This window comes from Pongo pygmaeus, chromosome 2 (genome assembly GCF_028885625.2).
Source record: "Pongo pygmaeus isolate AG05252 chromosome 2, NHGRI_mPonPyg2-v2.0_pri, whole genome shotgun sequence".
In the NCBI taxonomy this organism is placed as follows: Eukaryota; Metazoa; Chordata; class Mammalia; order Primates; family Hominidae; genus Pongo; species Pongo pygmaeus.
Window position 1 is genome coordinate 159,524,315 of NC_085930.1, and position 23,813 is coordinate 159,548,127.

At 42.3% G+C, this 23,813-nt stretch overlaps 1 protein-coding gene and 1 long non-coding RNA gene across 4 annotated transcripts in view; one reads left to right on the forward strand and one right to left on the reverse strand.

Annotated features, from left to right (window-relative positions):
• ERICH6 (glutamate rich 6) overlaps positions 1-6,953 on the reverse strand; it is a 49,595-nt gene extending 42,642 nt beyond the window's left edge. For both annotated transcript variants that reach the window (XR_008501435.2, XM_054480264.2), the window contains exons 1-3: positions 6,360-6,953; positions 4,980-5,037; positions 1,644-1,735 (exon numbers count right to left, since the gene is read on the reverse strand). Coding sequence is in view for 1 of the 2 variants with exons in the window: in XM_054480264.2 (XP_054336239.1) it covers positions 1,644-1,735; positions 4,980-5,037; positions 6,360-6,738 (529 nt within the window). In the remaining variant the exon portion in view is untranslated. The remainder of the gene's footprint in view (positions 1-1,643; positions 1,736-4,979; positions 5,038-6,359) is intronic.
• LOC129032665 (uncharacterized) lies at positions 6,403-23,813 on the forward strand. 2 transcript variants are annotated; one of them, XR_010125778.1, is made up of 4 exons: positions 6,403-6,531; positions 9,907-9,999; positions 11,583-11,660; positions 23,694-23,813. It is a non-coding gene; the product is annotated as an uncharacterized LOC129032665 (long non-coding RNA). The 2 variants fall into 2 exon arrangements; XR_008501436.2 differs by lacking the exon at positions 9,907-9,999 and having other exon boundaries at positions 6,426-6,531.

Below are 23,813 nucleotides of genomic sequence, written 5' to 3' on the forward strand. Positions count from 1 at the left end.
TAGGAAAAGATTTGGAAAGATACACACCAACATGATAATAGTGGTGACATCTGAAATTGAGGGTAATAGTCAAAAGAAACTATTGTTTGATTTGTATCTTTTGACTTTTAAAAAATAAGACTATGTTGATGTTTTAGTTACACCACTGTACCATTAAAAGCTTAGCAATGAAATGGGACTGTGGAGTATGATTCCATTTCTATTCTACACTTATTTCACTCTCCTTTGAGCCCACTCCAATTTGGCTTTTATCCCCAGAGTTACACTGAAGCTGGTCCTATCCACATCACCAAGTGGATCTAGCACTTCCATATGCTAGATCTAGTAGTCAGTTCTCAGTCGTCATCTTCCTAACCTCTAAGTATCATTTGAGCCTGTTGATCATTCCTGCCTCCTTGAAACTTTATTGGTATCTAGGACACTTCCTGGTTTTTCTTCTACATCACTGGATGCTTTTCCTTAGTTTCTTCCTCATGTCCCCAACTTAACAATGGAGTGCTGCAGGGCTCAATCTCTGGGCTCTTGCCCTCATATTTTCTCAGCAGCCAGCAGTCATTAAAAATACCAGTTGGATTATATCACTTCTCTGCACAAATTCTACAGCAACTTCCCACCTCATTCCCAGTGAGAAAGATCTGGTCCTCAGATCTCTGTGACCTCATCCCCTGAGATTCTCCTCCCTGCTTACTCCACTGCAGCCACACTGGCCTCTTGTTCTAGAAGGAGGCACTTGCTGTTCCCTTGCCTGGAACACCTTTCCTGTGAGATTGTCCTGGCTCATTCTCTCACCTCCTGTAGGTCTTTTCTCAAATACCTCAGATTCTCAGGAAAGATTTCTCCGGGTACCCTGTGTAAACTTGCACCCTACCTCCAACCCCCGACACTTTCCAACCCCTTCCCTGCTTTACTTTTCTGCTTAGCACTTACATCATCTAATGTTTTATATATATATAAATATATATATATATAAATATATGTTTATATATATATATATATAACTGATTTATTCTGTATATTATTGCTCTCACCATCACCTCCACTCCCCACACTTTAATATCACTGAGACAGGGGATTTGCTTGATTTTTTCACTGCTGATACCCTATTATAGGCTAGACCTATGATAGGTGTTTGGCAAATGGTAGGTGTTTGGCAAATGGTAGGTGCTTGGCAAATGGCAGGTGCTCAGTAAGCATTCGATGAATAAATGACATAAAATAAAACGTGAATATAAAAGCTGAAGGGAAATATACTGGAAAAATTAAAGTTTTAATTATTACATTATCCACTTCTTAGTGGTTTGACATTTAAAAAGTGTGCATATTTACTTGTATAATAATAAAGATATGTATCAAAAATATAATGGCAGATGATTTCTTGTTGTGAATGTAATTGCTACCGTTTATTGAATACTGAAAATATTTAATCTTATTTTGATCTTCGTAAGAATCCTGTGACAATATGACTATTAACAAGAGATGAAGAAAGTAAGACTCAAAGAGGGTAAGCAACTTGCCCAACATCACAAGGTTAGTATGTGTTGGGGCTGGGATTCAAATCTAGCTGTTACTGGCCTTCTACACCTGTGATATTTCCAACATGCAATTCCTCCTCCCAGGAAAAGCTAAGAAATCAAACTACTCACTCGATTGCACTTTATCAGACAAATCTTGGAGCCAACTTTCTTCTGTTTGTACTGATATTGGAATTCCTGGAGACAAATTGCGATGAATATTTCTGAAATTTCAACAAAAATGTTTTGAGTATACCTATATAGTTGTTAGCAGGTCTTCTAAACATTGAACATTTAATAATCAATTAATTAATGCACATAGAAAATACTGATTTTGTTTTCTTTGAAATATTTTCTTCCATTTTTATCTCTTCAGTAAAGTTAACTCAGTGTGTTTGCATCAAATCTTTTTTAGGGGGATGAGCTGGGAGGATAGCTTGAGCCCAGGAGTTCAAGACCAGCCTAGGCAGCATGGTGAGACTCTGTCTCTACAAAAATAAAAAAATGAGCCAGATGTTGTGTTCCGTGCCTGTAGCCCCAGCTACTTGGGAGGCTGAAGCAGGAGGATGGCTTGAGCCCAGAAGGTGGAGGCTGCAGTGAGCTGTGATCGCGCCACTGCACTCCAGCTTAGGAGACAGAGCAGGGCTCTATCTCAAAAACAAACAAACAAACAAACCATGACCATACACTAAAGTGTCCTTGTCCTAACTCTAGCAATAGTAGGATTACGGAGCTTCACTCCTCCCTGCCCAAACACTCCACAGGAAATGACTCTAATATGCCCCACCCATCTGCACAGGGATCATAGCAGACTCTCCCATGCAAGCTCTGTCAGAAAACAGAACTACTAAAGCTAGGGAAGGATTCCTTTCTAGCTATTTACCAGCCATTCATTTATAAATAAAAATGGGCAACGAAGGATTACCACTTAAGAAAAATCAACAGCACTGAAGAGAAAAAGCAAGATAAATAAACAGAACAATTGATTTTGAAAGGAAAAATAATACAAAGAACAAAGGAGAATTTTAATATATTATAACAAAACCCTCAAAGAGATAAAAACAAAAAAAAAAACACAAAAACACATCAAATTATTTTGAACAGCAACAATCAGAGAACAAGCACTGGTTCTTCGAAATTTCAAAAATGAATCCTCCAGTAAAAAAATTCTGTACAAGGGCTGTATAGTAGCATGTAAACAAACATCAAAAATCCTGAAGATACTGAAAATACAAAGGAAATGTTATTAAAGATGGAGAATCTACCTAAGAGGTCCAACAGCATCTAGGAGGAGTTCTCAAGAAAAGAAGAAAAGGGGAGGAAGTAATTACATATCAGAATGGTCTGAGGATAAGATTGGTGAGGCAGTATTGGCTACTAGGAGGCAAAGAAGATCTCTTCTTTGCCTCTTCAGACTCTTTGTCTTCAGATCTCTGAGGGAAATTTTTTTTTTTTTGAGATGGAGTCCCGCTCTGTTGCCCAGGCTGGAGTGCAGTGGCGCGATCTCGGCTCACTGCAAGCACTTCCTCCAAGGTTCACACCATTCTCCTGCCTCAGCCTCCAGAGTAGCTGGGACTATAGGCGTCCACCACCATGCCCGGCTAATTTTTTTTTGTTTTGTATTTTTAGTAGAGACGAGGTTTCACCATGTGGAATGGTTTTAAATCTCTTCTTTTTGGCAGGTTTTTATTTATTTTTTTATTAACAAGTCAAGTAAAAGGGCAAAATGAAGAAATTTCAAGACAGGCAAGAACTCAGAAATTTGACTATCCGAGAGACCTATATAAAAAATTCACCTGAGGAGTTTCTCCAGCAAAAGGAAAAGCAACAAAAGAAAGAAGACAATATGGGAACCAATAAAGTGTGGCTGGTGAGCCAACTCAGAAAAACTGTAGACAGAACAACGGAGAGTCAAAAAGTTTATTTTTTTATTATTATTTTTTATTTATTTTTTGAGATGAAGTCTCACTCTATTGCCCAAGCTGGAGTGCAGTGGTACGATCTCGGCTCACTGCAACCTCCACCTCCCGGGTTCAAGCGATTCTCCTGCCTCAGCCTCCCAAGTAGCTGGGACTACAGGCACAGGCCACCATGCCTGGCTAATTTTTGTATTTTTAGTAGAGACAGGGCTTCGCCATGTTGGCCAGGCTGGTCTTGAACTCCTGACCTCGTCATCTGCCCGCCTCGGCCTCCCAAAGTGCTGGGATTACAGGTGTGAGCCATTGCGTCTGGCAAAAATTTACTTTTTAAGAGACAAGTTTTATGGACATAGGATTATATTTTCTTGTCCATAGATTCAATCATATGACTGGTTTCTCAACATAGAAGTGTTAGTATTGTTGGTTGGTTTTCAATTTTTAGAAACAACCCCAGAGCACTTTAATTATAATTAACAAACCACAAAACAAGCATAATAAAGCTTGGAAAAGTAATATAACTTTATGTAAATATATATTGCATTTTAATATAATTTATCATTTCATGTAGTTTGTTGTTAATTGGGAAAAAAGAGGAGAGAAGAGAGATGGAAGGAGGAAGTGCATTAACATGTTAATTTTTCATCATAGTCAATAGATACTAAAATTGATGAATCAAGAAGTAGAGGTTTAAATACCTCGAAGTCCTAAATGTTAGAAAAACTAAAAATAACTACGAAAGTGGAGAGGTGGGAATTCAATACATATGTCAGAAATTGATAAACCAAGAAATGAAAATGTCATTTTAAATAATAATGGAAACAAAACTGAAGGTGAGTGGGAGTGGGGGTGAAGAAGGGCATGAGATTTTCATTTTTATACCTTTGTATAGTTTGATTTTTTTAACCACATGCATACATTATCTTTATTACAAATTGAATTAAAAGGATAACTAAAAACATGTAAGTGAGACTGAACAATTCTCCTTAAACTTAAGAATTTAAAAGTTGCTTACAAAAGCAAAGTTAGGGTAACGAATAATTCAAGATCATTGACTCAGGTTTGGTGTGAGATTTCAGGGAATATTTACAAAGATGTTCCAGAAGGCATTTCACTGGTATCTTCTTATTATAGTTAAAGTGCCTGAAGGCTAATAGCAATAACAAGAGAGAGAGAGGAAAAAGGAAAGGCTATTATTTCCACTCTCTTCCACAAAAGGCGTCCCTGGTCACTCTTGCATTTAGCCAATAAAAGCCTATATTCTAAATTCTCAAGCACTTACAATTGCACACATGGCATATATAGTTATTCTTTCATGTTACATTGATAAGTGGACATGGACATGTAATCTCTAGAGCTAGGTAATAAGCTGGGGATAAGTGGGAACCTTTATCTCTTCCAAAGTGTCTACTAGTGTATATTTTTAAAAAACTTTTTAAAATAAATAAGTCATAAATGCCCTGGATTATTTTACTCTACTTCCTAACATGTTTATCCAAAAGGTAAACATTATTGGGTTTAAAAAATATGAAATTTGAAAACATTTTCTTACCTATCTATACTCATTTCAGACATGTCTTTCCTAAATGTCTGAAATATTTTAGGGAAACCTGTTGAATGAAACATTTAAAAATCAGCTATTCCCTCTAAATCAAAAGGTCAATTCTACCCCCCAGGAACACATGGCAATGTCTGGAGACTTTTTTTTTTTTGAGACGGGGTCTCGCTCTGTCGCCCAGGCTGGAGTGCAATGGCGCGATCTCGGCTCACTGCAAGCTCCACCTCCCGGGTTCACGCTATTCTCCTGCCTCAGCCTCCCAAGTACCTGGGACTACAGGCGCACGCCGCCACGCCCGGCTAATTTTTTGTATTTTTAGTAGAGACGGGGTTTCACCGTGTTAGCCAGAATGGTCTCGATCTCCCGACCTCGTGATCTGCCCGCCTCGGCCTCCCAAAGTGCTGGGATTACAGGCGTGAGCCACCGCGCCGGGCCTGGAGACATGTTTGATCATCGCAAGGGTGTGTGCTTCTAGCACAGCCACGGGTAGAGGACAGGGGTGCTGCTAAACATCCTATAATTCACAGGACAGTCCCCAATCCTCCTCAACAAAGAATTATCCAGACCAAAATGTTAATACTAGAGCTTGAGAAGCCTACTCTAAAAGACTTCTCTGCTTCTTTTTTCAAGGAAGTGACTGGAGTGGCTTCAGTACAGGATGTTAAATTAAACACAAAAGAGAGTTGTGTTTTTTTTGCAGGACTGTTTTAGTAGTACAGCACCCTTAAGGCACTTCTCTGGAAATAATATGAGTGTGTGTGTGTGTGTGTCTGTGTGAGAGAGAGAGGGAGCGAGAAAGAGAGGGGGAGGGGAGCGGGAGGGGAGGAAGAGGGAGGGGAGAGGGGAATTGAGAGAGAGAGAGAGAGAGAGAGAGAGATGTCACGGTGTGAATGCAAGCAAAAATGTTATAAAAATGAGCACTCCCAGCAGCCTGGGCAACATAGTGAGACGCCAGATTAGCTGGGCGTGGTGGCGTGTGCCTGTAGTTCCAGCTACTCGAGAGGCTGCGGTGGGAGGCCTGAGCCCAGGAGGTCGAGGCTGCAGCCACTGCACTCCAGCCTGGGCGACAGAGCGAGACTCTTGTCTTAAAAAAAAAAAAAAAAAAAAAAAAAAAAAAGCACTTCATACAGCAATGCCCAAGTTCAACTTTAATGGTTTCGCCTATATCCTAAATCGTGCCTCATCACAACAGCTCAGCCAAGGGTTCAGTGTCTCTGACAAGGGCGTGAGAGAGATTAGGTGTGTGGAATGGTGCATGCATGTAGAAATCAGGCACTACGCGCAAGTCGACAAAGGCACCACCCAGGAGTGGGTGGACCAGGTGCCCCCTAGGGGCGACAAACCCTCGAGGAAGGGGTGGGTCGGGGGCGGTACTTTTATGCGAGGAGGTGCTGGAGGGTGGGCTTGAGCTCGGCGTTTCGGTGCTGGTCGCGCTCTGGCTGGGCACGAACGTAGAGGTCAGGCTAGGGCTGACGATGCTGGCTAAGCGGGGCTGCCCATCTGGGAAGTCGTCGTCGTAGTCACCGATGTCCGTGACCTTCCAGAGGTACTCATCGCTGAACGTCTCAGGGGCCTCCAACTCCTGCTCTTCCCCCACCAACTCCTCCTCCACCACCTCCTCCTCCTCCTCCACCTCTTCCTCCTCCTCCTCCTCCACGTCTTCCTCCTCCTCCTCCTCTAACTCCTCCTCTGACTCCTTCTGGTCCTTCTTCCCCGGGTCTCCGAAGCTGCTAGGCGAGCGCAAGTGGGCCATGGCTGGCGGGAGGCGGGATTACAGCCAGCTCCTTGGCTGCGGCCCGGGTCGGCTCTCGCTGGCGTGCGCCTCTGTTGTGCGTTGGTCTCCCCTGGCAACTGCCTGCCCTGAGCCACCGAGCCTCCCGGATTTAAAGCGGCAGGACCTGGTTAGCCGGGTAGAATGTGGGTGCCGAGGGCCGGTGGGGGCCACCGCAGACTTCTTTCTGTCCCTGCTCTCCAGCGTCTCTGAAACCCCTGGCAGCCTGCGGAGAAACGATCTTTTCTTCGTCTCTCAGCTTATTTGGAGCTTTTTTTTTTTTTTAACTTGGGTAGAGGAAGTGGCTTCTAGCGACGGACACACACAGTGCCATTTGGTATTCCGGATGCTGGAGTCTGGTTATTGAGTAGACAGATGCTTGCTGGAACTTCCAGTGAAACTTTATTTACAAAATCAGGCGCCAGACCTTGGGCCCTCGTTTGCGGATATTTTTTAAATTGCCTTAAATATTAATAAGCGTATTAAAATTGCCTTAAATGTTAGTTGTCTTAAATATTGTTAGATTAATATTAATTAATCTTGATTGGCGACATTTTTAGCGTCCCATAAATTTTGCTCATTGCTGTGATCTGGGTCCTGCTTCTTACTTGGCCCATCTATCCATCCTGGAGTAGAAAAGTCCTGAAGCATCTGGCCACCTAGGTACCACCTGCGTCCTTCTGGGACTTTGTATTTACTTAAAGTTTTGTAAAATACATACATTTTTTATTTTTGAGAGACAGGATGTCACTCTGTCACCCAGGCTGGAGTGCAGTGGCGGCATCATGGCTCGCTGCAGCCCTGAACTCTTGGGCACCAGTGATCCTCCCACCTCGGTCTCCCAAGTGGCTAGGACAACAAATGTGTGCCACCACGCCTGGCCAATTTTATATAATATAATATAATATAATATAATAATATAATAAATATATTTATTTTGAGACGGAGTCTCGCTCTGTCACCCAGGCTGGAGTGCAGTGGCGCGATATCGGCTCACTGCAACCTCAGCCTCCCGGGTTCAAGCAATTCTCCTGCCTCAGCCTCCCGAGTAGCTGGGACTACAGGCATGTGCCACCACGCCCGGCTAATTTTTTGCATTTTCAGTAGAGATGGGGTTTCACCGTGTTAGCCAGGATGGTCTCGATCTCCTCACCTCGTGATCTGCCTGCCTCAGCCTCCTAAAGTGCTGAGATTACAGGCGTGAGCCACAGTGCCTGGCCTATATTATATTTATTTTGAGACAGGGTCTTACCCTGTCGCCCAGGCTGGAGTGCAGTGGTGCTATCTCAGCTCACCGCCACCTCCTCCTTCCGGCTCAAGCTGATCCTCCCGGCTCAGCCTCCCGAGTATCTGGGACTACTTTTTGTAGAGATGGCGTCTTGCTATGCTGCCCAGGCTGGTCTCAAACTCCCAGTTTCAAGCTCCTGGGCTCAAGAGATCCTCCCAACTCGGCCTCCCAAATTCTTTTTTTTTTTTTCTTTTATTGTAATTATTATTATGATTATTATTATTATACTTTAGGTTTTATGGTACATGTGCCCAATGTGCAGTAAGTTACATATGTATACATGTGCCATGCTGGTGCACTGCACCCACCAACTCGTCATCTAGCATTAGGTATATCTCCCAATGTTATCCCTCCCCCCTCCCCCCAACCCACAACAGTCCCTGAAGTGTGATGTTCCCCTTCCTGTGTCCATGTGTTCTCATTGTTCAATTCCCACCTATGAGTGAGAATATGCGGTGTTTGGTTTTTTGTTCTTGCGATAGTTTACTGAGAATGATGATTTCCAATTTCATCCATGTCCCTACAAAGGACATGAACTCATCATTTCTTATGGCTGCATAGTATTCCATGGTGTAGATGTGCCACATTTTCTTAATCCAGTCTATCATTGTTGGACATTTGGGTTGGTTCCAAGTCTTTGCTATTGTGAATAATGCCGCAATAAACATACGTGTGCATGTGTCTTTATAGCAGCATGATTTATAGTCCTTTGGGTATATACCCAGTAATGGGATGGCTGGGTCGAATGGAATTTCTAGTTCTAGATCCCTGAGGAATCGCCACACTGACTTCCACAAGGGTTGAACTAGTTTACAGTCCCACCAACAGTGTAAAAGTGTTCCTATTTCTCCACATCCTCTCCAGCACCTGTTGTTTCCTGACTTTTTAATGATCGCCATTCTAACTGGTGTGAGATGGTATCTCATTGTGGTTTTGATTTGCATTTCTCTGATGTCGGCCTCCCAAATTCTTAGGATTACAGACGTGAGCTACTGTGCCTGGCTAGGGAATATTTTTGAAAGAAGAGATCTTGCAGGCTAAAGGAGCAGGCAGCACAGATGAGAGGGGATATTTGAGTTGCTTTAAAAGGAAGGGCAAAATGTGGTGACCAGAGAGCAAAGTGAAAAGCTTTCCAGCAGGCTCACGGCAGGAAAAGGAGGGCCAGGACAGGGAACTATGTGTACAGATATTGAGGTACAAATAAGATAAGTGTAATTTAAAAAAAGAAAATAAGAAAAAGCCCATTTCTTTTCTGGACAATACTAGCAGTTTGATGCTGGAAGCTATCTTAGAAGTTAGGAAATTCAACCAGGGTCCTCAGAGAGCAGACTGGAAGTCAGGATGTGGGGATGAGACAAGGGGCTGGCAGACAGCAAGGGTGACAGTGCTTGTGCTTACTCTGCTTGTGCCTGCTGTAGCTCAATTCTGTGACTGCCCCGGCATTTTCTCAATTGTGTGGTGAATTAATTTGTTAAAGTACTCCTTGTTTAGACCCTCTATTTAAGGCCTTTTTTGAACATTTTATGGAATCTCCTTCCCTTGGATCTACTTACTACGGAAAGAACAGTGTCTTATTTTCTCATGAGTTGATGCCACTCTGTTGTTTTGGCCGTTCAAAGATAATATGATGCTGGGTCAGTTTATATTTTCCCCTTCCCCATTCCTGGTGTCTAGCTTGACTCAGGAACTTGAGATTTGAGAACCAGGCACCAGCCCTGACTAACTGTGACTTTGGGGTTATTGAGCCTCAGTTTCTTGGTGTGTTAAATGGAAATATCAGTACCTTTCTACTTAATTTATGGGGCTGTTTTGAGATAAAATTTAATTATTGTATATTTTCTTCTTCTTTTTTTTTTCCTAAGATGGCATCTCAACGTGTTGCCCAGGCTGGTCTTGAACCCCTGGACTCAAGCAATCCTCCTACCTTGGCCTCCCAAAGTGCTGGGATTATAGGTGTGAGTCATCCTGTCTGGCCTATTTTCTTTTTGAGGACTGATTTTGTATTTTATTATTATTATTTTAGGACTACATAACTCTGTTTAGAAAATGTTTCTAATGTATTGAGTGCTTCAGAGGTATATTAGTTCGATTTCACATTGCTATAAGGAATTGCCTGAGGCTGAGTAATTTATAAAAGAAACAGGTTTAATTGACTCAGTTCCACATAACTGGGGAGGCCTCAGGAAACTTACAATCATGGCTGAAGGTGAAGGGGAAGCAAGGCACGTCTTACTTGGTGGCAGGAGAGAGAGAGAGTGTAGGGGAAACTGCCACTTTTTTTTTTTAATTTGAGACGGAATTTCGCTCTGTTGCCCAGGCTGGAGTGCAGTGGCATGATCTCGGCTCACTGCAAGCTTGGCCTCCCGGGTTCACATCATTCTCCTGCCTCAGCCTCCTGAGTAGCTGGGACTACAGGCACCCACCACCACGCCTGGCTAATTTTTTGTATTTTTAATAGAGACGAGGTTTCACGTGTTAGGATGGTCTCGATCTCCTGCCCTCAGGTAATCCACCCACCTTGGCCTCCCAAAGTGCTGGGATTACAGGTGTGAGCCACCACGCCCGGCTGGAAACTGCCACTTTTAAACCATCAGATCTCATTGAGAACTCCCTCACTATCACGAGAACTGCGTGAGGGAAACCACCCCCATGATCTGATCACCTCCCACCCAGTCCTGCCCTCAACATGTGGGGATTACAATTCAAGATGAGATTTGGGTCAGGAAACAGAGCCAAACCATATCAAGAGGTAATGGATTTTTAAAAAATGTCCTATCTCAAGTATATAATATTATGTAATTGTTCTCTGTTGTCATCATTTGATATTGTTTGCCTTTCTTTAATTTTGTTTTTAATTGGCACATCATAATTGTACATATTCATGGGATACAGTGTGATGTTTCAGTATGTGATATGTTGTGTGAAAATCAAATCAGGATATTTAGCATATCCATCACCTCTTACATTTATCATTTGTATTAGTTCCTTCTCACACTGCTAATAAAGACATACTTGAGGCTGGGTAACTTATAAAGGAAAGAGGTTTAATTTACTCACAGTTCAGCATGGCTAAGGAGGCCTCAGGAAACTTACAATCATGGCAGAAGGGAAAGCAAACACATTCTTCACATGATGGCAGGAAGGAGAAGTGCGGAGCAAAAGTGGGGAAAGCCCCTTATAAAACCATCGGATCTTGTGAGAACTCACTCACTAACATAAGAACAGCAGCATGGGGGTAATTGCCCCCATGATTCAATTACCTCCCACGGGTTCCTCCCACGGGTTCCTCCCACGACACGGGATTATGGGAACTACAATTCAAGATGAGATTTGGGTGGGGACACAGCCAAACTATATCATCATTTCTTTGTGATGAGAACATTCAAAATTCTCTCTTCTAGCTATTTTGAAATATGTAATATTGTTAACCATAGTCAGCCTACCATGCAGTAGAACACCAGACATTATTCCTCCTAACTGTAACTTTGTACTCGTTGACCAATTTCCCTTTATTTTCTCTCCATCCTCCCCTCCGCAGCCTCTGGTAACCACTGTTCTACTCAATACTTCTATGAGATAAACTTCTTTGGATTCCACATATGATCAAGATCATGAGGTATTTGTCTTTCTATAGCCTGGTTTATTTCACGTTACATAATATCCTCCAGGTTCATCTATGTTGTTGTATATGACAGGATTTCATTCCTTTTTATGGCTGAATAGTATTCCATTGTATCTATACACCACTTTTTCTTTGTTTGAGACAGATTCTTGCTTTATTGTCTAGGCTAGAGTGCAGCGGTGCAATCATGGCTCACTGCAGCCTCAAACTCCTGGGTTCAAGCGATTCTTCCACCTCAGCCTCCCCAGTAGCTAAGACTACAGGTGTGCATCATCATGCCTGGCTAATTTTTTAATTTTCTGTAGAGACAGAGTCTTGCTATTTTGCACAGGCTGGTCTTGAACTCCTGGCCTCAAGTGAGTCTCCCACCTTGGCCTCCCAAAGTTCTGGCAGTACAGCTGTGAGCCACCATACTCTGGCAGATTATTATCATTATTATTATTATTTAGCTTTTGAGTATTTTGAGTTCCTCATATATTCTGAATATGAACCCCTTGTCAGATGTATGATTTGCAAATATTTTCTCCTGTTCTGCAACTTGTCTCTTCACTGCGTTGATTGTTTTCTTTGCTGTATGGAAGCTTTTTAGTTCGAAATAATTCTATTTGTCTTTTTTTCTTTTTGTTGCTTGTGCTTTTGGGGTCTTATTAAAAAAATCCTTGCTCAGAACAATGTCATGAAGCATTTCCCTTGTGTTTTCTTCCACTAGTTTTATTGTTTCAGGTCTTACACTTAAGTCTTTAATCCATTTTGATTTGATTTTTATATGTGGTAAAAGATAGGGATCTAGCTTTATTCTTCTGCATGTGGATATCCAGTTTCCAGCACCGTGTATTGATGAGACTGTCTTTTCTCCATTGTGTGTTCATGGAACCTTTGTTGAAAATCAGTTGGCTCTAAGTATGTGAATTTATTTTTGTTTCTCCGTTCTGTCCCACTGGTCTGTGTGTCTGTTTTTTTGTCAGTATCATGTTGTTTTAGTTACTACAGCTTTGTAGTATATTTTGAAGTCAGGAAGTGTGATGCCTCCAGCTTTGTTCTTTTTGTTTCCTTTTCTGTTTTCCATTTTCCCTCAAAGACTGCCATGAATACCACCACTTTGAGAAAGGCAGGAAAGTGAATTTTTGTCCAGCTTAAACTTCTTATTTGCATATAGAATATTTTGAATGGGCTATAGATAGCTCCCTAGCACATCCATGAAGAAAGCACAGTATCTCTTCAGAATGCCTTAGTTAAGCATTGTTCTGATTCATGGTGGAAGAACAACTTTAGAGAACTGTAGCTGTGATGATGGCTAATTAAAAATGTTCCTAAAGCTGGGCGTGGTGGCTCATGCCTGTAATCCTAGCACTTTGGGAGGCCAAGGTGGGAGAATCGTTTGAGCCCAGGAGGTTGAGGCTGCAGTGAGCTGTGATTGCACCCCTGCACTCCAGCCTGGGCAACAGAAAAAAAGAAAAGTGCCTGGTTGCATTAGCTATGAGGGGCATCTTTCTAAACATCACATTCTCTTCTCCCGACAAGCTCTTTTCAGAAGGTGATTTCTGAATGCCCATTTCTGTCTCTTAATTAGCAGTGACATCCACTTTATCCTTGCTCTTAATATTTTGTTATTGTTGTTACTATTCATGTAGTCTTATCTCCTTAAATACTTGGTTATTTTTTATCCTATGCCAGATGTTATTTGAAAAAAAAATGGTGGAAAAATTTGAGGTTCAGGATTAAGTTCCTCTGGAAGGGATTATATTTGCTTTAGGAAGGCATCTAGGAGGCCTCATAATCCAGGATCATCTTAATCCAATTTCAGTGATTACCATGATTCGAAACTAGACTGTGTCCCTACAAGGATATTCTATTTCTACTTAGCCCTTATGCTTAAATTATGCTTAAAGTGCAGCCCTTCAGGGTCCCAGTCTCAAGTGGGGAGTTACCAGCATCTCTCTTCCACCCTTGGTTGGCTTTGACTCTCATTTTTCCATTTTCTTAGCCAGTCAAGATCATCAGAAGTCTTATTCAGACTCTCAGTTACCTGTTCTAGAATTGGCAAATGCTTCAGGGAAAAAGCAAGCCCAAAGACACCTCTCCGGATTCTCCTCTTCTTTATTTTCTTAGCCTAGTTATTTTAAAGTGCCTTGCTAGTTATTCTGTGCCTTTATGAGTTTTCAACAAATACATTTGTCTGGCTTGTGTAGATGTCCTCAGTGGGAAAATTAGTCAGACTTACATAACTCATCATTACTGGAAGTAGAAGTGGCAACTGTCTTTGATGGGGAACTATATGAAAGGTGATGCTGTAGTCTGAATGTGCCCCAGAGTTCATGTGTTGAAACTTAATCATCAATGTGAGAGTATTAAGAGATGGAGGTCTTTAGGGAGTGAGTCAGTCTTGCGGGCAGAGCCCTCAGGAATGGGATTAATGACCTTACAAAAGGGCTTGAGAGAACTAGCATCTCTTTTACACATCCGCCATGTGAGGACACAGTGTTTGTCACCTCTGGACACAGCAACAAGGCACCATCTTGGTAGCAGAGAGACTGGGCCCTCATCAGGCACTAAACCTGCTGGCACCTTGGTCTTGGACTTCCCAGTCCTCAGAACTGTGAAACGTTTCTGTTGTTTATAAATTACCCAGTCTGTGGTATTTTGTTTTCGAAGCACAAATGGACTAAGACAGGTAGGTTTATGGGAATGAGTGCATGAAATCTCAACCTTAGGAAAGGATATAGGGTTGAAGTTCTAGGAAGGAACCTTCCTCTTCTAAAGAAGACGTCTTCTAAAGAAGGTATAGGCTAGGTTGTTGTAACAAAGAAAAATACATTAGTTCCGACAAGATTGCAGTGCATTGATTTCTCTCCCATAGTAGTCCAGAAGAAGATAGTTTAGGTTACTGGGGCAGCTCTGATCTACAAGCATCCAAGGACTTAGGTTTCATCTTATCTTGTTGCACCACCATCCCCTAAGATGAGGTTCTCACCCTCACACTGAATACCATATCAATATTCCAGTTGGGAAGGAAAGAGGAAGAGGAGGGCAGCCAGATTTTTGCTGGCTTGCTTGTGTGTTTTAAAGAATATAATCTGGAAGTTGAATGCATCACTTCCATTCACACATTCTTGGTCCAAACCAATTATTTGTATAGCCATAGCTAGAGGCCAGAGAGGATTGGACATGTCACTTCTTGCTGGGAAACTGTATGACTTGCTAAAAGTTGTGATAGCGTGTAGGGGTGGCCAGTTATTGTAATGGTAGGAAGAAGAGTAGAATAGACCCTGGGGAACAATTTGCAGTCTCCATCACGGGCCTCAGTTAAGAGAGGTAGAGAATTACATCTAATTCCCACAATGGGCTAATGGGACAAGCCCAGCCCAGGAGAGACACCAATATGGCTTCATACATGAGGAGGGACACCTGATACTTCTGTGTGTTAAGGGAGGATGAATTCAAGTGGTGGTTGTCAAACTAGAGCATGTGTCAGAATTATGTGGAAGGTTTATTAAAATATAGATTGCTGGCTGGGCGCAGTGGCTCACGCCTGTAATCCCAGCACTTTGGGAGGCCGAGGCGAATGGATTGCCTGAGCTCAGAGTTTGCAACCAGCCTGGGCAATACAGTGAAACCCTGTATCTACTAAAATTTAAAAAAAGTTAGCTGGGCGTGGCAGCGTGCACGTGTAGTCCCAGCTACTTGGGAGGCTGAGGCAGAAGAATTACTTGAACTTGGGAGGTGGAGGTTGCACTGAGCTGAGATTGTGCCACTGCATTCCAGCCTATGTGACAGAGCGAGACTCCATCACGCACAAAAAAATAAAAAAATAAAAAAATAAAATGATTGCTGGCAAGATGGCTGAATAGGAACAGCTCCAGTCTGTAGCTCCAAGGGAGATCAACACAGAAGGTGGGTGATTTCTGCATTTCCAACCGAGGTGCACAGTTCATCTCATTGGGACTGGTTAAACAGTGGGTGCAGCCCACGGAGGGCGAGCTGAAGCAGGGTGGGGTGTTGCCTCACCCGAGAAGTATAAGGGGTCAGGGAACTCCCTCCCCTAGCCAAGGGAAGCTGTGAGGGACTGTGCTGTGAGGAACGGTGCACTCTGGCCCGGATACTATGCTTTTCCCATGATCTTCGCAACCTGCACAGCAGGAGATTCCCTCTGGTGCCTAGGCCACCAGGGCCCTGGGTTTCAAGCATAAAACTAGGTGGTCATTTGGGCAGACACTGAGCTAGCTGCAAGAGTGTTTTTTTCATACCCCAGTGGCTCCTGGAACGCCAGCAAGAGAGAACCGTTCACTCCCCTGGACAGGGGGCTGAAGCCAGGGAGCCAAGTGGACTGGTTCAGCGGATCCCACCCCCACAGAGCCCAGCAAGCTAAGATCCACTGGCTTGAAATTCTTGCTGCCAGCACAACAGTCTGAAGTGAACCTGGGATGCTCGAGCTTGGTGAGGGGAGGAGCGTCCACCATTACTGAGGCTTGAGTAGGCAGTTTTCCCCTCACAGTGTAAACAAAGCCACCAGGAAATTTGGACTGGGTGGAGCCCACCACAGCTCAGCAAAGCCACTGTAGCCAGGCTGCCTCTCTAGATTCCTCTTCTCTGGGCAGGGCATCTCTGCAAAAAAGGCAGCAGCCCCAGTCAGGGACTTATAGATAAAACCCCCATCTCCCTGGGACAGAGCACCTGGGGGAAGGGGCAGCTGTGGGCACAGCTTTAGCAGACTTAAACGTCCCTGCCTGATGGCTCCGAAGAGAGCAGCTGATCTTCCAGCACCGCGTTCAAGCTCTGCTAAGGGTCAGACTGCCTCCTCAAGTGGTTCCCTGACCCCTGTGTCTCCTGACTGGGAGACACCTCCCAGCAGGGGCTGACAGACACCTCATACAGGAGAGCTCTGGCTGGCATCTGCCAGGTGCCCCTCTGGGATGAAGCTTCCAGAGGAAGGAACAGGCAGCAATCATTGCTGTTCTGCAGCCTCCACTGGTGATACACAGGCAAACAGGGTCTGGAGTGGATCTCCAGCAAACTCCAGCAGACCTGCAGCAGAGGGGCCTGACTGTTAGAAGGAAAACTAACAAACAGAAAGGAATAGCATCAACATCAACAAAAAGGATGTCCACTCAGGGACCTCATCCAAAGGTCACCAACATCAAAGACCAAAGGTAGACAAATCCATGAAGATGGGGAGAAACCAGCGCAAAAAGGCTGAAAATTCCAAAACCCAGAACGCCTCTTCTCCTCCAAAGAATCACAACTCCTCGCCAGCATGGGAACAAAACTGGATGGAGAATGAGTTTGATGAATTGACAGAAGTAGGCTTCAGAAGGTGGGTAATAACAAATTCCTCCGAGCTAAAGGAGCATATTCCAACCCAATGCAAGGAAGCTAAGAACCTTGAAAAAAGGTTAGAGGAATTGCTAACTAGAATAACCAGTTTAGAGAAGAACATAAATGACCTGATGGAGCTGAAAAACACAACACGAGAACTTCGTGAAACATACATAAGTATCAATAGCCACATTGGTCAAACGGAAGAAAGGATATCAGAGACTGAAGATCAGCTTAATGAAATCAAGTGAGAAAACAAGAGTAGAAAAAAAAAAAAAGGAAAAGGAATATGGGACTGTGAAATCCAAGAAATATGGGGCTATGTGAAAAGACCAAATCTACATTGATTAGTGTACCTGAAAGTGACGGGGAGAATGGAACCAAGTTGGAAAACACTCTTCAGGATATTATCCAGGAGAACTTTCCCAACCTAGCAAGATGACCAACATTCGAATTCAGGAAATACAGAGAACACCACAAAGGTACTCCTTGAGAAGAGCAACTGCAAGACACATAATCATCAGATTCACCAAGGTTGAAATGAAGGAAAAAATGTTAAGGGTAGCCAGAGGGAAAGGTCAGGTTACCCACAAAGGGAAGCCCATCAGATTAACAGCAGATCTCTCTGCAGAAATCCTACAAGCCAGAAGAGTGGGGGCCAATATCGCTTAAAGAAAAGAATCCTTAAAGAAAAGAATTTTCAACCCAGAATTTCACATCCAGCCAAACTAAGCTTCATAAGTGAAGGAGAAATAAAATCCTTTACAGACAAGCAAGTGCTGAGAGATTTTGTCACCACCACACCTGCCTTACAAGAGCTCCTGAAGGAAGCACTAAACATGGAAAGGAACAAGCAGTAGCAGCCACTGCAAAAACATACCAAGTAAAGACCATCAACACTATGAAGAAACTGCATCAACTAACGTCAAAATAACCAGCTAGCATCATAATGACAGGATCAAATTCACACATAGCAATATTAACCTTAAATGTAAACAGGCTAAGTGCCCCAATTAAAAGACACAGACTGGCAAATTGGATAATGAGTGAAGACCCATTGGTGTGCTGCATTGAGGAGACCCATCTCACGTGCAAAGACACACATAGGCTCAAAATAAAGGGATGGAGGAATATTTGCCAAGCAAATGGAAAGCAGAAAAAAAAAAAAAAAGCAGGGGTTGCAATCCTAGTCTCTGATAAAACAAACTTTAAACCCACAAAGATCAAAAGAGACAAAGAAAGGCATTACATAATGGTAAAGGAATCAATGCAACAAGAAGAGCTAACTATCCCAAATATCTATGCACCCAATACAGGAGCACCCAGATTCATAAAGCAAGTTCTTAGAGACCTACAAAGAGACTTAGACTCCCACACAATAATAGTGGGAGACTTCAACACCCCACTGTCCATATTGGATCAACGACACAGAAAATTAACAAGGAATATTCAAGACTTGAACTCAGCTGTGGACCAAGTGGACCTAAGAGACATCTACAGAACTCTCCACTCCAACTCAACAGAATATACATTCTTCTCAGTACCACATCGCACTTATTCTAAAATTGAGCACGTAATTGGAAGTAAAACACTCCTCAGCAAATGCAAAAGAACGGAAATCATAACAAACAGTCTCTCAGACCACAGTGCAATCAAATTAGAACTCAGGATTAAGAAACTCACTAAAAACTGCACAACTACATGGAAACTGAACAACCTGCTCCTGAATGACTACTGGGTAAATAACGAAATTAAGGCAGAAATAAATAAGTTCTTTGAAACCAATGAGAACAAAGACACAATGTACTAGAATCTCTGGGACACATTTAAAGTAGCGTTTAGAGGGAAATTTATAGTACTAAATGCCCACAAGAGAAAGCAGGAAAGATCTAAAATTGACACTGTGACATCACAATTAAAAGAACTAGAGAAGCAAGAGCAAACAAATTCAAAAGCTAGCAGAAGACAAGAAATAACTAAGATCAGAGAAGAACTGAAGGAGATAGAGACATGAAAAACTCTTCAAAAAATCAATGAATCCAGGAGCTGGTTTTTTAAAAAGATCAACAAAATAGATAGACAGTTAGCCAGACTAATAAAGAAGAAAAGAGAGAAGAATCAAATAGATGCAATAAAAAATGATAAAGAGGTTATCACCACTGATCCCACAGAAATACAAACTACCATCAGAGAATACTGTAAACACCTCTATGCAAATAAACTAGAAAATTTAGAAGAAATGGATAAATTCCTGGACACATACACCCTCCCAAGTCTAAAACAGGAAGAAGTCGAATCCCTGAATAGACCAATAACAAGTTCTGAAATTGAGGTGGTAATTAATAGCCTACCAACCAAAAAAAGTCCAGGACTAGATGGATTCACAGCCAAATTCTACCAGAGGTACAAAGACGAGCTTGTACCATTCCTTCTGAAACTATTTCAAACAATAGAACAAGAGGGTATCCTCCCTAACTCATTTTATGAGGCCAGCATCATCCTGATACCAAAACCTGGAAGACACAACAAAAAAAGAAAACTTCAACAGGCTTCAGGGATCAAACTTTAAGAACACCGAATCTTGTGTTCAATTAGCTTGTATTGGATTTGCTTCTGTGAGTTGATGAAAAGGAATGTGTATAACAATAATATAATTGAACTCTACATTTTCAGCTGCAGGTTTCTAGAACCTTTGTATTATTGAGGGGATCATTGAAGTCTAGGCCAATATCCCTGATTAACATCGATGTGAAAATCCTCAAAAAAATATTGGTAAACAGAATCCAGCAGCACATCAAAAAGTTTATTCACCATGACCAAGTTGGCTTCACCCCTGGGATGCAAGGCTGGTTCAACATACGCAAATCAATAAATGTAATCCATCACATAAACAGAACCAATGACAAAAACCACATGATTATCTCAATAGATGCAGAAAAGGCCTTTGACAAAATTCAACAGCCCTTCATGCTAAAAACTCTCAATAAACTAGGTATTGATGGAACATATCTCAAAATAATAAGAGCTATTTATGACAAACTCACAGCCAATATCATACTGAATGGGCAAAACCTGGAAGCATTCCCTTTGACAACTGGCACAAGACAAGGATGCCCTCTCTCACCACTCCTATTCAACATAGTATTGGAAGTTCTGGCCAGGGCAATCAGGCAAGAGAAAGAAATAAAGTGTATTCAAATAGGAAGAAAGAAAGTCAAATTTTCTCTGTTTGCAGATGACATGATTGTGTATTTAGAAAACCCCATTGTTAGAATGGTGATCATTAAAAAGTCAGGAAACAACAGATGCTGGAGAGGATGTGGAGAAATAGGAACGCTTTTACACTGTTGGTGGGAGTGTAAATTAGTTCAACCATTGTGGAAGACAGTGTGGCAATTCCTCAAGGATCCAGAACCAGAAATACCATTTGACCTAGCAATCCCATTACTGGGTATATATCCAAAGGATTATAAATCATTCTACTATAAAGACACATGCCCACGTATGTTTACTGCAGCACTGTTCACAATAACAAAGACTTGGAACCAACCCAAATGCCCATCAATGATGGACTGGATAAAGAAAATGTGGCACATATACACCATGGAATACTATGCAGCCATAAAAAAGGATGAGTTCATCTCCTTTGCAGGGACATGGATGAAGCTGGAAACCATCATTCTCAGCAAACTAACACAAGAACAGAAAACCAAACACTGCATGTTCTCACTCATAAGTGGGAGTTGAACAATGAGAACACATGGACACAGGGAGGGGAACATCACACACCAGGGCCTGTTGGGGAGTGGGGGGCTAAGGGAGGGATAGCATTAGGAGAAATACCTAATGTAGATGACGGGTTGATGGGTGCAGCAAACCACCATGGCACGCGTATACCTATGTAATAAACCTGCATGTACTGCACATGTATCCCAGAACTTAAAGTGTAAAAAAAAAAAAAAATATATATATACACACACACACACACACATAGATAGATAGATAGATAGATAGATAGATAGATAGATAGATTGCTGAGTGTTATCCCCCTGGACTTTTTTTTTTTTTTTTTTTTTTTTTTTGAGACAGGGTCTTGCTCTGTTGCCCATGCTGGAGTGCAGTGGCACTTTCATAGCTCACTATAACCTTGAACTCCTGGGCTCAAGTGATTCTCCTACCTCAGCCTCCTAAGTAGCTAGGACTACAGGTGCATACCACCATGCCTGGCTAATTTTTTTTTTTTTTTTTTTGAGAGATGGGGTCTTCCTATGTTGTTGCCCAGGTTAGCCTCAAACTCTTGGCCTCAACTGATTCTCCTGTCGTGGCCTTCAATGTGCTGGATTACAGGTGTGAGTCACTGCACCTGGGCTCCCCTGGATTTTTGATTCAGTAGGTCTGGGACAGATCTGAGAATTTTTATTTTTATCTATTTATTTTTTTTAGACCGAGTCTCGCTCTGTTGCCCAGGCTGGAATGCAGTGGTGCGATCTCGGCTCACTGCAAGCTCCGCCTCCCTGGTTCATGCCATTCTCCTGCCTCAGCCTCCCAAGTAGCTGGGACTACAGGCACCCGCCACCACGCCTGGCTAATTTTTTTTTTTTTGTATTTTTAGTAGAGATGGGATTTCACCATGTTAGCCAGGATGGTCTCAATCTCCTGACCTCGTGATCTGCCTGCCTCGGCCTCCCAAGGTGCTGGGATTATAGGCGTGAGCCACCGCGCCTGGCCTGAGAATTTTTATTTCTAACAATTTTCCAAATGATGCTGATACAACTGCTTCAGGGATCAAGCTTTCAGAACACCGTATCTTGTGCTCAATTAGCTTGTATTGGATTTGCTTCTACGAGTTGATGAAAAGGAATGTGTGTAACAATAATATAATCGAACTCTACATTTTCAGCTGTGGGATTCTAGAATCCTTCACCATTGTATTATTGAGGGGATCATTGAAGTCTAGGTAAACTCCTTAACATGGATGAACATAATCACTTCACTTCTTGATTTCTTAATACCTGCTTTCTTTCTCCCTTGTTAATCCCAGTAGAATATCCTGCAAAGCCAGTTAAAGCTCCTCACTTGAAGAATCACTGATAAGCAGATTTCACTGTGTGCTTACTTCAGAAAGATGTGTGCAGCATATTATTTTTATAGCTTTTAATTCATACTTTAATGAGAATTTTATGAATATAGGGAGGTCTTGGTTCTTCAGGACAAGATAGAGCATGATTTGTTTAATTGATTCCCTTTTTTAATATTTTTTTCTTTGAGACGGAGTCTTGCTCTGTCACCCAGGCTGGAGTGCAGTGGCGCGATCTCGGCTTACTGCAAGCTCTGCCTCCCGGCTTCATGCCATTCTCCTGCCTCAGCCTCTCAAGTAGCTGGGACTACAGGTGCCTGCCACCATGCCTGGCTAATTTTTTTGTATATTTAGTACAGATGGGGTTTCACTGTGTTAGCCAGGATGGTCTCGATCTCCTGACCTCATGATCCACCCGCCTCGGCCTTCCAAAGTGCTGGGATTACAGGCGTGAGCCACCGCTCCCGGCCCCCCTTTTAATTTTAAGAGACTGAATTTTTTAAGTAACTGAACTCCTGTATTAGCTATAGAATGGAATTAAAAACAAGGACAGATCAATTTGAAAATGATTATGTCAGGCCAGGCTTGTTGGCTCATGCCTGTAATCCCAGCACTTTGGGAGGCCGAGGTGGGTGGATCAGCTGGTGTTGGGAGTTCAAGACCAGCCTGACCAACATGGAGAAACCCCGTCTCTACTAAAAATACAAAATTAGCCGGGCATGGTGGTGCATTCCTGTAGTCCCAGCTACTCGGGAAGTGGAGGAAGGAGAATCGCTTGAACCCGAAAGCAGAGGTTGCGGTGAGCCGAGATCTCGCCGTTGAACTCCAGCCTGGGCAACAAGAGTGAAACTCTGTCTCAAAAAAAATAAAAATTATAAAAAAAATTATGTCTTCTGAGGAAATTACTAAAATTCAGCCACAGATAAATGGATAATTAAAATGTAGTGTGTCCTTACAATGGAATATTACTTGGTGATAAAAATAAATGAATTACTTATATATGCTACAATGTGGATGAACCTTGAAAACATTATGTTAAAGGAAAGCAGCCAGTCACAAAGAACCATGCATGTATTGTGTGATCCTATTTGTGTGAAATAAAGAATAGGCAAAACAGGCAAATCTGTAAAGAAAGTAGAGTCGTGATTTTCTAGAATCGGTGGAGTTTGGGGAAATGGGGGGTGACTGCTGATGGGCATGTGATTTCTTTTAGGGGTGATGAACATGATCTAGAATTGATTGTGGTGTTCTTACACATCTCTGTGAACATACTAAACACCACTGAATGGTACACTTTAAGTGGGTGAAGCGTATGGTATGTCAACTATATCCTAAAAAAGTTATTTTTTAAAAAGGAAAGGAAATGGTTTACTTTTGAGGGTAAATTGAAATCTCCCCACCCAGATATTATTAACAACAGTTAATGTAACAGCAGTACAGAGCACTGACCCTGCCATCTGCGTGTATCTTCATTCTGATATTCCTCTCTCTATCCATCACACGCCCCTTGATTTTGCTTTTCTTTTTTTTTTAACTGATAGAGTCGATAATTTTATTTTCACGTTTCACAATACAAATGAAAACTGCACTTTTTCTGGTCCCACTTCTCCCCTCTAATACTATTCTCTCTTTGATAGGAAGGAGGAGCAAGTCTTCTTTGTCATGCTGTTAAGAAAACACCCAGAGTCACAGCACCATAATCTCCTTGTGGAGCAGAACAAGTAATATAAAACTGATCTAAAGAGGCCTCCCCTCTA